The sequence below is a fragment of the Ursus americanus genome, chromosome 11 (assembly GCF_024610735.1).
Source record: "Ursus americanus isolate L20-20 chromosome 11, mUrsAme1.1.p, whole genome shotgun sequence".
Taxonomy (NCBI): Eukaryota; Metazoa; Chordata; class Mammalia; order Carnivora; family Ursidae; genus Ursus; species Ursus americanus.
Window position 1 is genome coordinate 64464528 of NC_142137.1, and position 16640 is coordinate 64481167.

A 16640-nucleotide genomic window follows, 5' to 3' on the forward strand; every position below is an offset into this window, starting at 1 on the left:
ATGAGAGCACAAGTGGTAGGGGGGAGCAGAGGGAGAGGGACAAGCAGATTCTGCACTGAGCACTGAGCCCCACACGGGGTTGGATCCCATGAGCCCAAGATCATGACCTGAGCCGAAATCAAGAATCTGATGCTTAACCGACTGAGCCACCCAGGTGCCCCAAGGAATACCGAGATTTCTAAGACAGGGCCGCTAACGCCCTTCTTGGGAATAGCATGTGTTTCCCTCCAATAACTACTAAGTGAAAGGAAGGTTCATAGGAGTCTCTTAACGTGAAGTAGAGGTGGTGTTCCTGAGAGTGGATTCTGGGGGATAAAAAGAATCCTGGAGCACATCCGGAAGTTTCCCAGTTTTCTTCTTTATAAATCTGACTACAGGGGACATGTGCTGAGACTTTCTCAGAGCCGAAACACGTGTGCAAGGGGCTCTAGGATGGCCCAGGACGCCGCTTGCCACACCGTGAGCCCCAGCGGCAGCGAGTGACTGCTTTTCCCAGGAGAACAGCTCACACCCCAGTCTGTGCTGCTCTGTATCTTCCATGGGCTGATTGGTGTCCATGACATGGGATTCTTTCAGCAGAAAGACCAGAACCACAACTAAAAAGGAACAGTCTGTATTCCCACTGTAGGTCAGTGCTGATAGTGAGACGTGTTTGAAGTTTCATTTGAGGGTAGTAACATTTATACAAGACTGGATCTACAGGAAAGGGGTCTGGATTCTAGCTCTAGCCTTGTGCTTGACCTTGGGTGGGTTACTCTAACTCCTGTTTCCTCAACTCTGGAAACGAAGGATCTGACAAAACAGTTCAGCATTTTTTATTTTCTCTGAAATTCAGTTATTTAATAGGCTTAAAGCACCAATGGAAAGGACTGTGGGAATGTGTGTTTTGTTTTGTTTTTTTCAAAGATTTTATTTATTTATTTGACAGAGACAGCCAGCCAGCGAGAGAGGGAACACAAGCAGGGGGAGTGGGAGAGGAAGAAGCAGGCTCCCAGTGGAGAAGCCTGATGTGGGGCTCGATCCCAGAACGCTGGGATCGTGCCCCGAGCTGAAGGCTGATGCTTAACGACTGCGCCACCCAGGTGCCCCTGTGCGTTTCTTACAAAAGTTTGTGAAGTGAAAAAAGCAAAGTAATGGATCAAGCATTCCATTTTGGTTTTGCAGCAAATCTCATTACCTCTTTAAATAGCATCAGTCTTGACTGCTACAGAGAAGGTGTTGGTTAGAGCTTCGTAATGAGAGGCTGACTCCAGTCTAAAGATCACACAGAACCTTAGAGGCATTAATTACCCCTTACATCACCATGATGGAGCAGAGATGTGTTATTATCATTTTACTTTCACAGCTGGGTAAATCAAGGCACAGAGACACATTAACTTGCTGGTAACTTGGACAAGGTCATGGTCAATGGTGGAGAGGGACAGAACTGTAACTTACTGTTTCTCTCTCCAGGTAGGGAAAATGTCTGCATTTTAATTACTTTTTTCTTTTTAAATATTTTCTATTAACATCTGTAGAGTGCAGTGCATTGAAAACATGCCTCTGCAGTAAAATGAATTCAAATGTGGGGCACCTGGGTGGCTCATGCAGTTGGGCGTCCGACTCTTGGTTTCGGCTCAGGTCATGGTCTCAGGGTTGTGGGATCGAGCCCCGTGTCTGGCTGTGCGCTCAGTGTGGCGTCTGCTTGAGATTCTCTCTCTCCCTCTGTACCCCGCCCCCCACTGGATCACGCATGCGAGCTTGCTCTCAAATCTTAAAAAACAAAAAAACAAGCAAATTTAGATGTAACTGGATTGATAATGGCCCTCTGTCTTATCTGGGTTCTTATCTAGAGGCTGGGGATGGCAGTCGGTAGCAGACTGCCTTGTGATTGGGGCTTCCTCAGTTCAGGGGAAGGTCCATTGTTGAGTAATAATTTCACTGTCGTCATTCTCAACACCTTTTTTGATATTTCACACTGATTTCCATCGACCTTGCAATAATGTGACCGTATATTGTGTGTGATTTGGTTCTTCGGAATCAGCTTACGGTGGACTTAAACTCTAATGTCTCTCCTGTAAGAGCCACACAATCTTACCTTCTTTTTAAAAAAATAAGTATAATTCACGTACCATAAAAGTCACCTTTCAAGTGTTCAGGTCAGTGGTTTTTGGTATATTCATGGAGCTGTGTGGCCATCACCACTACCTGATTCTTCATCTCCGGAAGAAACCATGTACCCGTCAGCAGGCACCTCCCCGCCGCCCCTCCCCCCAGCCCCCGATCCCCGACAGCCGCTGGTCTAGTCTCTGTGGCTCTGCCTGTTCTGGCTATTGCACACGAATCGGATCATACACTACGCAGCCTGTTGTACCCGACTGCTCTCATTTAGCATGGTGTTTCCCAGGTTCATCTGTGTGGTAGCCTGCGTCAGCCATGGGCTCCTCTCTGTGGCTGCGTGGTTCTCGATTCTGCCCTCTTCAGTCTCGCCTGGCATTAGCCGTTCCTGGAAGGTGTTACTCCAGTGTGGTTTCTCCTAGAGCACCCCCCTCCCCCGCCCCAATGGAGTCTCTGCGTGCTCTTATAGGTTTCCTTGCCGGGTCTTTAAGTAGAATTCCATCTAAGTTGTTTGTAGGGGTTTTTTGAACTTCAGTTCTGCTCTGTTAACATTCTTAAGTGTCTGAAATACAGTTAATTATATTCTCTGCCCCCGAATATAATGACATGTATGTCATCTGGGGGTCTTCCCGGCTCTGGTGGACCCCAGTTTCTGCTAGATCCGAAACCTTGGCTGGAGATCCCTTTGACCATTGACTGTGTTTCATCAGGGACCCTGATAAGATACGATGGGAGGCCCTTTGCCTTCTTTCTTTGGGCTAAGTGCATGCCTCTGTCACAACCATAGCCTGCGCAGAAAACGAGAGTGTGGCCACACCTAATTCCCTTCTCCCCGCTTCTCGGAAGGCCTCTTTTCCTTTATGTGGAAGGAATTCCTACCTTGAAAACACCCACGGTCTTGTTCCTCCAAAGATTCTTTCAGATGCTGAGGTTAGTTACCACAAGATAATTGACTCAGCTCATGGCAGCCTGCTGGTAAGAAACATTTACTACCAGTCTTTGCTTCTCTCTGTTTGTCACCAGAGATCTTGCATTGTCAGGAACATCACCAGTTGGAATGTGACCTCAAGTGAAACGGATTTGGAAGATTTATGAAATTTACATTTTTCTGGCACGGTATTTCTGCTGTGATCGAATATACTTCTCTGCAGGCTTAACAGTGACATTCAGACAGATGCCTTGATTTTTCTTGACACAAGAATAGTAACAATAATGAAATGTAGAGTCCCAGATATCTTCAGAAAAGTTGATTAGTTTTGGTCTGTATCAGAAGCACGTGGCGTCAGTGGTGATGTGTTTGTTAATGGTGCCGTAGGACTTGACTGGCCTTTGAATGTGGTCAACTCAGAGTTACTGTTTTCTCTTGTTGGATAGTCTGTTTCATTTAAATGGTTTTATTTTCATTCTGTTTCACTCACCCATGATGAGTAATATTTGCCTAGATCACAGAATATAGCAAATGTCCTTAATGAAAGGGGTCACAGATCACTGCATTTTACGTAAAAAGGATGAGTAAAATGTAGAGGAGTCTGAGTTAATTAAAAATAATGCCAAACAAGGTCTGCACATTGAACCTGAAACGTTGAGAGATATTAAGCTTTTCTGTGCAGATGAACTCAGTGTTTGGCATGCTTTTGGCACGATGAGAAACCGTGCGTGGTGGACACTAACGCAGAATTTTACAACAGTGGGCGAAGCTTGGAGAACAAAAAAAATGTGATTTAGTATCCACAGAATGCTGTTCTCTTGCGTGTTAGCATTGTTTACTAAAATCTTTTTTTTAATTTTTTTTTTAAGATTTTATTTATTTATTCGACAGAGACAGAGACAGCCAGCGAGAGAGGGAACACAGGCAGGGGGAGTGGGAGAGGAAGAAGCAGGCTCATAGCGGAGGAGCCTGATGTGGGGCTCGATCCCATAACGCCGGGATCACGCCCTGAGCCGAAGGCAGATGCTTAACCGCTGTGCCACCCAGGCACCCCTGTTTACTAAAATCTTTATCTTTTCTTAAAATTGCATTCACACTTTTTTTTAAAGAACAAAACATCCATAAGGTGAAGGAATTCATTTGGATAATTTCTAAGATTCTCTTCAGGTCTAAAAATTTATAGATTCTCTATAAGCTGTTCATTTATGGAATTACATAGTAGGCATTCAGAGAAATTAAACAGAAATTGAACAGATTGAGTAGATTAAGAACATAAATCCCACAAACTATGTTCTCTGAATCTAAGTAGATATAAAATTATTAAAAGTCAAAGATGTACAACCGTAATGCCACAGGGGAGCAAGTAGTTGAAAACTTAATGAAACCATTTATTATTTAGTTGTAAATTCTTTGAAATTATTTTTTAGATTTTTTTCCAGTCGTCTTCATAGAAGATCATCGTTTTCACCTCAGAGGGGAGCCTATGGGTTAATGGTTAATCAACTAAAACATTTTTCGAGCCCAAGATGAGAGTCCCAATTAAATACGCTACATTATTTATCTGAACACCATCTTTTTAATCACTTTCTTTAGCATATTTCATTTTTCTTCTGGAAGTGGAGGGAGCTAGTATTCACATCGCACCTGCTCTTGGCTCTGGGCTTGTGGTGCATTTTGCCTCCTCTGATGTCACTGACCTTCCCGGGGGTGGATTGGCCCCGGAGAGAGGCAGAGGTGTGGAGGGGGCCCTGCTCACCAGAGATGTTTTGGAAGTTTACGTGTTTGTTTTGGTTTTCACAGTAAATTGGAGGAATATAGCACTTAGTGGTTGGGATGTGGTTGCCTGATGTCCTGCGTGATCAGGTTGTTTTTTTTTTTTTTTTTCCCACACCGTGGATTTGTGCCACTGGACTTTCACGTAGGTGAAAAATGTGTGTAATTACCTAAGCCAAGAACTGGCTTCATTTTACAAATGAACACACATTATTTTTTTCCCCATAGTTACAGGCTACTTTGAATTTTCTAGGAAAGCAGCAGACCAATAAACCAAGGGAAATTTGTCCTTTATTTTGCTCAGAGCTTTGCCAAAAGGCTTTGCCCATTTGGAAAATCAGGTCACTGATGGCAGCACCCCAAATGCATTTGAATCTCCATGAAGACACCCTGGCCCGGGTCTGTGATGGCACTGAGATAATTGAGCATGATTCGTTGCAGTGCAAATGTTGGACAGGCTTCTAGAGTGTCTGTAGCCAGGCATTTGCATATCGAAAGCCACATTTTAAACATTGCAAATTACTTTCCTCTTATTTTTCTCCTTGTGTTACCAGTAGGGCATTATATTGCTTCTTGTGAAACAGTGTATGACTTTTATTTCAGAACAGTATTGGAGAGGGGGGCTTGCGATGGAGTGATATTGAGAATCTGTACTACAGATTTGAAGCATGAAAAGCATAATTTAAAAATAATTTTCCAGGGGCGCCTGGCTGGCTCCATCGGAAGAGCGTGCGACTCTTGATCTTGGGGTTGTGGGTTCGAGCCCCACATTGGGTGTGGAGATTACTTAAGTCAACTTAAAGAAAAAACTTTCCATTCTCATTGCCTCTCCTTTTAGTGTACTTCACATGAATCCTCAACCCATAGGCTGAAGCAGTTTTCCCTGATGCTATGACTGTCGCCATCCATTTCTCAAAAAGGTCTTCTGGTAGCTAACAGGTGAAAACCTTCTGGTTTCTTCTTTTAGGCCTCAGGGTTTGATATCAGGTTGAGACTTAAACTCAATTCCTCAGGTAGTTGCTGTTTCTGAGTACACGGGCGGCCTTCCCAGACTTCGCCCGAGGGGGTTCTGGATCTCTCGGGAGGCCTCTCCTCTGCGCGGACCGAGCGCCTTGCCCACCCTCCTCACAGGCAGCCGCTGACTGGTGTCTCTGGGCCCTGCTGGCGGCCAGCTGGAGGGCTGTCCGGGAACAGGGAGGAACTTCTTGCCTCTTCCTTGCCACCTGGTTGAGTGAGGTGGAGGCGGCCGGCAAGACCAGGCCTAGGCAGTGGCCCAGCTCGGCGAGCCAGACTTTGTGGCTATTGCTGAGCAGAGCGAGAGTTCCTGACGGGGAGCAGCAGGCTGGAGACTGGCAGGGTTACCACCACGCGCCCAAGCCCTTCCCAGACTTCCCCGTTGCCATGCATTTCCAGAGAATTCCTCCTCCACGGGCGTATCCATATCAGCATCCACATAGCCTGACGCTTCTTACGGCACCGGGGAAATAAATGGCAGAGCCCGAACTCCTGCATATTAGCTGTACTAAGTTGGATTTGGAAGTGCTGGAAACGTAAACTTGGTCGGAATTCACACGACCAGCTGTGTGGGCGAGGCAACCTGAACATTAGTGTTTCTTGATGTTTCTGTTTTTAAGTTGGTCACCAGGATGTGACTTGAATGCAGGTTTTGCTCTTTCATCGTGAAGGATTTGGGATTGCCGGCCGCTTGGCTGACAGTGCTACCAGCAGGGTCTATACTGATGCCCGGGATGGGAAGACACTGAGTTACGAGGTGTGTCCTACCTGGAGCCTCCTGTGTCCCTGGTCATCTTGGGGGGTGGGGGTACTACAGGGCTGTGGGAGGGCAGGGACAGTCACCTTCCAGGAGCACCTGCCCCATGTGCCTTGAAATAGGTTTGGTTTTGAAGGAGAGAGCTGGCTGAGCCTCGTCCCCGGTGCAGCACGTGACAGGGTTACCTGGTAGCCAGCAGGCGTGCGGAGCTCGGCAGCCGTCTGACGAGGGGCTGCGCAAATGCAACAAGCGGGCCCACGTGTAGGCGCGGAGGCCGCGGCCCTGTCTGGCCAGCTGCCGAGTGGAGGTCCTTGCCGCGGTCCCTGTTTCCTGGGGCTGGGCCTCACCCCAGGTGGTTAATTTCCACCGTGAATGAGGTGAGAAAGACACAAGGTGTATTTACCAGATGTAAATCGATAACCTTGACCTGATCTTATAATTTTGCTATTTCCCATCATTCATCATCATATTGGCCCCAGACTCCTGGAGTGAGTCTGAAGTTCTTGTACCGGAGTGCGCCGCACCCTGGCTGGGCAGGAAGCGTACGCGCGTGGCCCTCCGAGTCGGAGCAGGCACCCTAACTTGTGTCCTCGTGGATACGACCACACCGGGAGGCTCTCCCAAGGTGAGAGGCCGGCTCTTAGGTTGGCAGCGGAAGGACGGATTGACTCATGTCAGCAGCTGGTGCTCAGGACGTGGGCAGAGTGTAAGTGGGGCTGTGCGTAGGCATTCGGCTCCTAGGACAGATGTCAGTGCGGTGTGTGTTTAAAACCGCTGTGTAAGTCAGCATTCGGATCTCACTGGCCTACACTTTGCTTTTTTTCTTTTCTTTTCTTTTCTTTTCTTTTCTTTTCTTTTCTTTTCTTTTCTTTTCTTTTCTTTGAAGAGCCAATCTGCTTTTCTCCCAGGGCCTACTTTGTTCTCTTTTCTCCTCTAGAATACTAAGGCACACTCCTTTTTATGGGGATACAGGTCCTGGTGAAATTTGAGGCTCCTGGAGCTGGGGTCGGAAACTGGGGCCCCTCAAGCTTGGCTTCCCCCGTGCTTTGTCATGTCTAGAACAGCGTTGGCGCATTGCTAGTGGGTTGGAAAAGGAGTCAGTCACTGCAGAGACTCTGTCTGTGCCCAGATACCATTCCGCCTCTGTGAAATTTGGGTGGTGGAACAGCTCTGAGATTTCCTATCTTGGCAAAACTCAGGAACCATCCAGAACCACTTCCGCCTCTTGGATCCCTGAGGTGAGCCTAAGTGGGAGCTGCTTCCGAGATCCATCCTGTCTAAGCTTGTGCCTCTGGGAGGATCTGAGCTGCAGCCAAAGGCTCTCTAAAGTTGCAGGGGTAGCAAGGGTGATAGGGGAGCCTCAGCAACGCATAGCAAAGCCTTGTTTCCTGGGGTGGGCAGGGGTTTAACCCAGAAGGGGTAGCCAGAGTTCTGTTACTGGGTAAACATTCTGCCTTTGTAAGAGGTAAAAAGTTTGGGGAGATTTCAGTCTTTCAGTTCTAAAGTTTTGTGAATATATTGAATAGATGACTCAGAATTCACTTGGCACCCACTTTTGACATCAGCCGTGTTATTTTCACCACCATCCATCTGGCTCCTCCCGGCTCCAGAGCGCCTCATGCCCATGTGCCATCTCCGAGCTCTTCAGGGGACTTCAGGTCTCTGTCGTCTTTGTATCCCCAGGACTCAGGGCATAGCTAACGTGCAGCAGGTGCTGTAGAAATCCTCGTCATGCATAAATGCGTCGGCTGCGTCCGAAGTCCTGTACTCGGTGCAGCTCTCTGGGAATACGGACACTCCGTATTGACCAGGGAAAGGCAGCAGTAGTGCAGATCTGATCCTGTCACTGAGGTGAGGGACTCACAGTGTACAGCTTCCGTGACACTGCTCCTGCGTGATTTCCTTCTGCTCCTCGGCATTACTGAGTAAAGACAGGTATGTCCTCTGAGGACCTCTTTCCCCCCGTACACCGTCGTTGGCATTTCCAGGTTCTCTCCTTGGTCTACTTCTGCATGTTCTTCCTGGGGCTGCTTCCCTGCCAGGGGCGGTCAGATGGATTCAGATCCACATCCCCACGTAGACGTTCCTGGACGGCCTGACTTCAGAGTGTCTCCCGTTGGATGGCGCATGTGCGTCTCAGGCTCGGGACCGTCACAGCTAAGCTGCTGAGCACCACTCTAGCTCTTCCTGTTCCCTGTCTGCCCCGTCACCGAGGTGTAAAGCCAGGTCCTTGACGCCTCCTTTTCGTACCATTTTCTATGAAGCAAGCAGCAAAGAGGAGGCCTGGAGGGTCTGCCTGCTCAGATTTCTGTGTTCACTTCATTTTTTGGCTCTTACTCTATTCTGAGTGCATTCGGGTCTTTCTGCCTCATACCTGCAGTGTTGCTGTGACTTTCTGACCTGTTTTTCTCCCAAGGTCTTGGCCTTTATCGATTCCTCTGGCACAGGGCACCTTCCCTCCCTTCTCCACCGCAGCCATGCTCAACCCGTTTCCAGAAGGTGCTGGGCTCGTCCTATGATTTGCCTTCACTCAGCTGCCTCCTGCTTCTGGAATCCTCTCTCCCCACTGCCCGCTGGTCATTGTTAGCCTTAAAGACAAATAGTTACCCCCAAGATTTAAAGACTTTGCTCAAGTGTTTCCTTTGCTATTAAGTCTTTCAGGGTCCTTTGCAGAAGTAACTTCCTTCCTGACTGTGCGTACTGCATGGACTTTTCTCACATCATCTGTGACGCTTCACCTTCTCCAAGGCTAGAAGCTCACCTTGAGAGCAGTAACTGCATCTCATTCATCTTTGTATCCCTGGCACCGTACCTAGAAAACAGCCGGTGCTCAACAAGTGAATGTCGAATAGATGAAAAAGGTGCGTCTATGCTGAATACAGTAGGAACACAGGCTGTTTTCTTTTGTGGATCCTGTTGGTCGGTCTCCCTTAAACACAGGTGCACACAACAGCCTAAGGAGGCCGTCGGTGATGGAGGAACAGTGGTGCATTGCTCTTGGCTCAGGGACTGATCTTGCTTCCCATGTGGTCAGCCTGCTGGTGACTGGACTGCCTCCGTGGTGTGGTGTTCGGGGCCTGGGAAAGGCAAACCCAAGTATTCCCACCTGTCACTGCTATCTGAAATTTTCCCAGGGATGTCTCACGCATCTGTGATCAGCACTGCCTTATCCAAGCTAACTTACTCCAACAAGTGTGACTTGGACTTTCTGGTCCTTTTCTGGGTAGGGTGAGGGTTTTGGAAGAGGCAAAAGGAAGAAGAAATTAGAGCGCCAGAATTCTGTAGATCATTCAGATATTTTCTTTAGGTCTCCTCTTGTCTTACAATCAAGTGTCTGTGTAGTGGTTGGTTATATCAGCATGGATCGTGGACCAGCATTCCTATCCATGGGTTTCACCAACTTTCTAGGGCTTCCATGGCTTCTAAAGGTCTCTTAGAGACCAGTGTCCTGGCCCCATCATGCTTGAGTAACATCTACTTATGCTGGGTCAGCCTAGGTCAACTTGACAGGTTCAAGATCATTGACTTCTTGTAGCTACGGGGATTAGAAACCATCTGGTTCCACCTGGTTGAGGGGACAATCTACCAAATACAAGAGTTAGAATGAAAACCTGTGTTATATTTGATAGAGGCTCGTCTTTCTGTCTTTCTTGAATTTGTTAATTTGAGAGCCACTGGAAAGAATTGGGCTTGGCAGGTGTGTATGATTGTAGGCTGGAAAAAGAAAAAAAAAAAAAAGCAGAAGCTTTTTACTTGCCTTTGCTCTTCCTTCTTAACCCTTACTCCAGAAGTTAACAAAGGTTTGCTGTTCCTCATGGGACTTTTCAGTTTAGGATAAAATTGTGGTTGATGTCAGAAAATGAAAAGTTAAGCTTTCAAATGAGCATGTTGTGGGTTGTAGTAAGAGTCCATGCTGTTGCATTCCTGGTTGTCCAAGATTTCCCTGGTGATTTTTCCCAAAATAGGGAAGTACCCAACGATCGTCACTGCCGTTTGATTCTTGCTGGGAGTAAACTCTCTAAGATCAGAGATTAGTGCAGTACAGTTTGCACAGCAACAGGCAGAGTGACAAGGCATTGAAGTCACTGCCTTGGTTGGTCACTGGTCGCCGTTGACTGAGAGCGGCAGGAGACGTGGCTTCTTTGGTAGCCGGAGCCCGGGTCCGTCTCAGGAGACCCTTGGGTGGTGGGAAGGGCCTCTCCTGCACACTGCCTCCGGCGCCGTCAGTGCTCGTTCCCTCCCTCTCATTATCTGAACCCTTAAACCAGTCGTTATGATTCTCTGCAAAGGGCCAAACTCACTTTTATGTGTGTTTTTGTCACTTTTTATGCAGATTTCAGCAACGTCCCTGATGTCACCACTGGCCTGAAAAGGAGTCAGACCGATGGCGCGCTGGCCCAGGTCCCCCACGGGGAGAAGACAGGGCAGACGTTCGGGGTAAGATATTGTCCCAGATCCAAATGAAGGACCCGGCTGACAAGCATGAATCCCCCCTTCACCCGAAGTGGGGAAAGGAGACGGGGTTATCCAATCCGTCGGTCCACTCGCAGAAACAGACTTTTTTTTCCCCCCTTAATGGAAGTAGTTTCCTTATTTATTCAAAGCGAAGTATGTTAGGACAGTTTGACAAGGACAGTCTGTGCTCAGGTGTTCTGGAACTTACATTTAATGACTCTATTGCTTTCCTACTTTTTTTTCTTTTTTCTTTTTTTTTGGCCCACAGATAAATTATTTTTGGAATGTTGTTACTTTGTTGTGGTAAAATATCTAAAACATAAAATTCGGTATTTTCATCATTTTTAAGTGCACACTGCAGTGGTGTTAAGTACATTCACAGTGTCGTGCAGCCATCACCACGGCCCGTGTCAGAACTTTCTCATCATGCCAAGCAGAGACTCAGTACCGTTAGACCGTGGCTCCCCATTCGCAAGTCCCCCACCCACCCTGACCCCGGCTCGCCTCTCTTGGACTTCCTGCGTCCTTTGCCTGTCCAAGCTCCCTCGGGTGTGAGCGTCATGGTATTTGCCCTTTTGTTTCTGGCATATTTTGCGTGGCATAATGTTTTCAGAGTTCATTGTGTTGAGGTGTATGTCAGAACTCCCCTTCCTCTGAGGGCTGGAACTGTCCGTGGTATGTGCTGCGTTTTGTGTGCCCGGGTGTTCATCTGTTGACGGACACTTGGCTTGTTCCCATGGTTCGCCTGTTGTGAGTAATGCTATGGTGGAGATTGGCATGCAAATGTGTTTCGTCCTCGTTTCCAGTTCTGTTGGATACGCATCTAGGAGTGGAACTGCTAGGTCACGTGCCCATCCTATGTGTGGCTTTTTACGTGTGTCCCACAGGGCTGCCCCATCATCCGCGCCCGTCAGTGGTGGGTGAGGGTTCTGATTTCTCCGTATCCTCGACATCACTTGTTCCAGTCCATGCCTTTCCTGCGTTTTTAATTGTTCATCGAACATCGTTTCAGAAATGGTCTGATCCCCCTGATGTGTTAATACACAGTCCAGTTTTAGTTGATTTTGACATTATAACTCTGTTTTCAGTCCCTTGCTTTTGTTTTAAATATAAGAATGGAGGAGCACCTGGGTGGCTCAGTCATTAAGCATCTTCCTTCGGCTCAGGGTGTGATCCTGGGGTCCTGGGATCGAGCCCCGCATCGGGCTCCCTGCTCCACTGGCCGCCTGCTTCTTCCTCTCCCACTCCCCCTGCTTGTGCTCTCTCTCTCTGTCAAATAAATAAATAAAATGTTAAAAAAAAAAGAAAAGACAACTTACAGTCTCCTGGGTTAGACTGATACCACCAGGGGCCGGTCCCTTTGGGGAGCAGCCATGTGACACACCCGTGGGTGATGGTCACTGTGAGAAGGGGATCGGGATGGAGCCTGCCCACTGCGGGGCGGGTTCTGGTGGCCCCTGACCTGCCTCGTCCTCTCCCTCACCCCTCCCTGTATCGCTCCCCCATTCCTGATCCGCCTCCTCCAAAATCTCTCTTCTCTTCTTTCCGATTCCTCAGACGAAACACTCGGTCTGGCTGTGCCCCCAGGATGCAGTATCTCTTACTAAACAGAAATTGTCTACATTTTTAGTCTTATGCCTCTGGTCGATCTCTGGTGGATTAGTTACTTCTGGGAACACAACATCATAGTTAATAGTGATTATTATTTTTTTAAGAAATGCGTCCTAGAGCATCAACTGAATGTGTTTTGTTGGCTTTGTCTTAAGTTTTTGTAAAAAAGTATGTATTTCTGACACACTTGAGAAGCTCGGCTGTCTATTTAAGGTAAGCGCGCCCGGGGGGCACCGGCACAGTGCGGCGGCTCGGGGGAGATCACTTAACGCCACTAGGGAGGTGATCCCCTCTCTGTTGTAATCTACTTGAGTTCCACATTAAAGTTCTTAAGAAGGAAAGGAAAGACTTTTTCTAGATTTTAACACTCAATAAAATAAATACGCAAGAAGTACCATGTGAAGGGGATTCCCAACTCTGTCATTTAACAATACCTGTCATAATGAAACAAAGTGTTTACCAAATGAACATTGGAGCATCAGTTAGCGAGGAAAGGAGGAAAAGCTGTAGTTGAGCTTGAAATTGGAGCAGGCTGAGCTTAGTTTTCGTTACTAAAATGGTTAGAGGAGAAAGCATATAAATAAATACCAAAGAGGGGCGCTTGGGTGGTACAGTTGGTTAAGTGTGTGACTCTTGATTTCGGCCCACGTCATAAGTTCAGGGTTGTGAGGTTGAGCCCCACGTCAGGCTCTGCAGTGGGTCTGGGGTCTGCTTGAGATTCTCTGTCTCCCTCCCTCCCTGCTCGTATGTGCTCACTCTCTCTCAAAAAATAAATCTTTAAAAAATATAAATACCAAAGAACACAGAAAACAAAAGTATTGAAAGAGAATGTCATTGTGGTGAGCGTTGCTGTCAGTCCCTCTCAAGTCCAGAATAGTCATTGTCTGACCTTCTTCAAACCTGAAGATCATTTGTCCATAACAAAGGACTTCAGGGCATTTCTCAGCAATCCTAGCCTAAAGCCTGGAAGTTACTTAGTTCACACATTCTTTGTTCCTTGGGAAAGAATTGGTGACCATCAGAAGTAATAATGGGGATGTATGTTAGTGAAAAGAAAGTTCTGAATTGAAGAATTAAAAGACAGGGGCGGCTGGGTGGCTCCATCGGTTAAGCGTGCAACTCCTGATTTCAGTTCAGGTCGTGATCTCAGGGTTGTGAGATCGAGCCCCACATCAGGTTCAGTGCTGGGCATGGACCCTGCTTGAAAGTCTCTCCCCCCCCCCCATGCTTACTCTTTCACTCTAAAAAAAAAAAAAAAGAAAAGACATTTTGTTCTGTATTATTATTTTCAGCCCCCTGGACGCGTCAGGTTATACCTAAAAGCAGTCTTTTTCTGTTTTCCAGCGGTGGTTTGGGAGGTGGATGATGCCTGTCCATGTGCTGGGCATGGATCTTTCGGGCTCGCCCTGACACTGCCCCCGCGGTGCCCACAGGAGGGGGTCACTGCTCTGCAGAGAAGACCCGCCTCTGTCTCCCGGGCTTCCCACCCTGGCCCATGTAGCCTTCTCAGGGGTCATTAACTTCTTTTCAGATGAGACCCGGGTTGAACCTGAGTTGTTTGGGATATTTTACTAATAATATTCTAGACTTGGAAATAAGGAATAATTTCCCTTGAAAATCAAATGCCGCCTGGCTTGATGAAGCACAGCTGTAAGTGGGGCTTTTGACAGCCCCGCAATTTCTGCAAATGGCTCATAATTGATTGCCGTCTTGCTCCTCAAGGGTGCCTATTACTGTCACGGCTCTTTGTGTGCCCCTGTCAACCTCTCCTGTGTGCGGGCTCTTTTTTTCCCCCAGTATTGTTAGCAATTAGCTGGCACTATTGTAACAGTTTGGATTTTGAAAGGAATAAACAGTTTCTCTTTGGGTGAGGGGGTTGAAAGAGTTTCTGGGTGGTTCTGGGGACTCGAGGTGGGCTAAGCAGCAGGCTGTGCAGAAATTCGGTTTGCAGTCCATGTTCCTGTCTCCGAGCCGACTCCGAAGATGTGGCACTTTGTGGCTCTGTTGTCCCTGAGTGTGCCCTAACCTGGTGTCTCCCTGGAGCCAGCAGGCTTGGCGTGGGGTGGAAACCAGAGGAAGGGGGTGAGCTTCCCCAGCCACGAGCGCTGCCTCGGAGGAAGAGCTTGGTGGCGCTAGGACGTCCTTGCGAATGAGACTTGGAACAACAGTTGGGGATTTGTTCATTGCCTGGGGATGAGAGTGAGAGAACGTGCGTCTTACTCATTTCCCAACAGCCGACTGTAGATGGAATCCTTTCTCCCAGAGGGAGCAGTTTCCTTTGAACTCCCCCTTTCTATGTACAGCATGTAAGTAAGCGAGGGCTTTGATCTCAGGGGTGTGGATTCTGACCCAAATGTAGGCATGCCTGCATGGTTTCCTTTTTCTCTGTCTGGAAAGTTGATTTTACTCTGAAATGTCTATAGATTGTTATGTAGACGAGAAGATGTGCCATTCTTTCCAGAAGGGAATCCTGACCGTAATCTTTAAGCAGTCTTTACAGCTAAGGATGCGAGAATGTCTTTTGGATTCTAGTTTCTCTGTGGCACTGTCGACTTTTCCTTTCTCGTTCCTACTTTGCAAGGGTTTTTCAGTGGATCTCTGAAATAGTTTTGTCCTTTTGAAATGTATCAGAAAGCCCGGAAATTTCAAATATTTACTCTGTAAAATCCGCTTGAAAAGAGGAGTAATTAAGACAGTAGATCATTTTCTGTTTTGTGAGATTTCCTTGGAGCATAGCACATGCTCGTGTTGGACTTCATGCTGTAAAAGAAAATCCACAAAAGTGAAAACGTTTTCTACGAGGTAAGCAGAGCTTTTACTTTAGTTATTCCTGATTAAATATTTTTTTCAGCTTTTTTAGAAGAATTTTATGTAATCACCTAGTGTGGCTTTGGCAGTGATTATTTTTACAGTTTGTAGGCGTTGTGTTGCTAGAACAGAGAGCATTGGGATCTGGAGATACACAGCGTGACGACTGTGTGTTGTGCTCTTTGCAATTTAATAACGCTTAAGATCTGTTTTGCCCTTTCATTTGTGCAAGGTGGAGAAAAGGGACCTGCACTATTGGTTAGGTTTTAGAACACAGCATGAACATAACTTGCATTTAATTTTTAATGCCTGCTCACCCACTTATCTTGACCTTGTGAGTCTTTTACATGAATTCCTTTTAAGAGCTTGCATTTCTAAGAAGTGAAAGGAAAAGATTATTGGACATATGATTTATTTTCCGGCATGTTCGCGTTGTACATCTTTCTACCTTATCTTTGAGTCGCCGGTATTATTTCAAGATCTGTTTGGTTGTAAGATGTTTTGGCTACAAAGCGAAATTAAAATACAGTTTCTTTATAAATCGTGGTCTTTCTACATGGCTGCTATTCAGTAGATTAATATGATCATGGTCTCTTTTAAAGAGCTAAATATACCTATTTCTAAATGCATGTCATCTGACAGAATCCCTGACATACAAATGAACAGGGAGATAGCATCCTCTGTGCAGACCCCGTTGTCCCTGGAAATGACTTGGCGTCTGGCGTTCTCAGTGCTGAGACGAAGTGGGCAGTGGTGTAAACGGGAAGAAGTCTCAGCCTGATGGTTGGAAACCTGAGTGTGTCTCCTGGCCCGCCAGGCTTTGCCACTGCGTGACCTGGGGCAGGGCGCCCAGCCAGTTGAAGCCCCTGTCCTCCCTTGGGAGTAAAAATAACAGTGCCACCACCAGTCCTGTGTTGCTGAGAGGCTCTGCACCATTACACACACGCCCGTGAGAGACTGTTAGGCTGAGAGGTCCTCCTTCCTGCCATGTCCCCTGCACATACGGCCCTCTGCGTGCATTCTTAGTCTGCTCCCCTCACACGGCTCACCCGCCCCTGCCACCCACCCAGTCTTCCTGAAGGGTCTGTCAGGTGGTCATGTGCTGTGGAGCTGTCCCAGGACACAGAGAAGAACTGGACACGAAGGCCCTGGCAGTTGGGTCCTCTTAGCTGTCGGTCACCCACACGAAGACCAAAC

The 16640-nt window shown here is 47.4% G+C and overlaps 1 protein-coding gene across 2 annotated transcripts in view; it reads left to right on the forward strand.

The window, feature by feature from the left end:
- TIAM2 (TIAM Rac1 associated GEF 2) overlaps positions 1–16640 on the forward strand; it is a 216159-nt gene that overhangs the window by 166871 nt on the left and 32648 nt on the right. For both annotated transcript variants that reach the window (XM_045805394.2, XM_045805395.2), the window contains one exon: positions 10903–11006. In XM_045805394.2, the coding sequence (XP_045661350.1) occupies positions 10903–11006 (104 nt within the window). The remainder of the gene's footprint in view (positions 1–10902; positions 11007–16640) is intronic.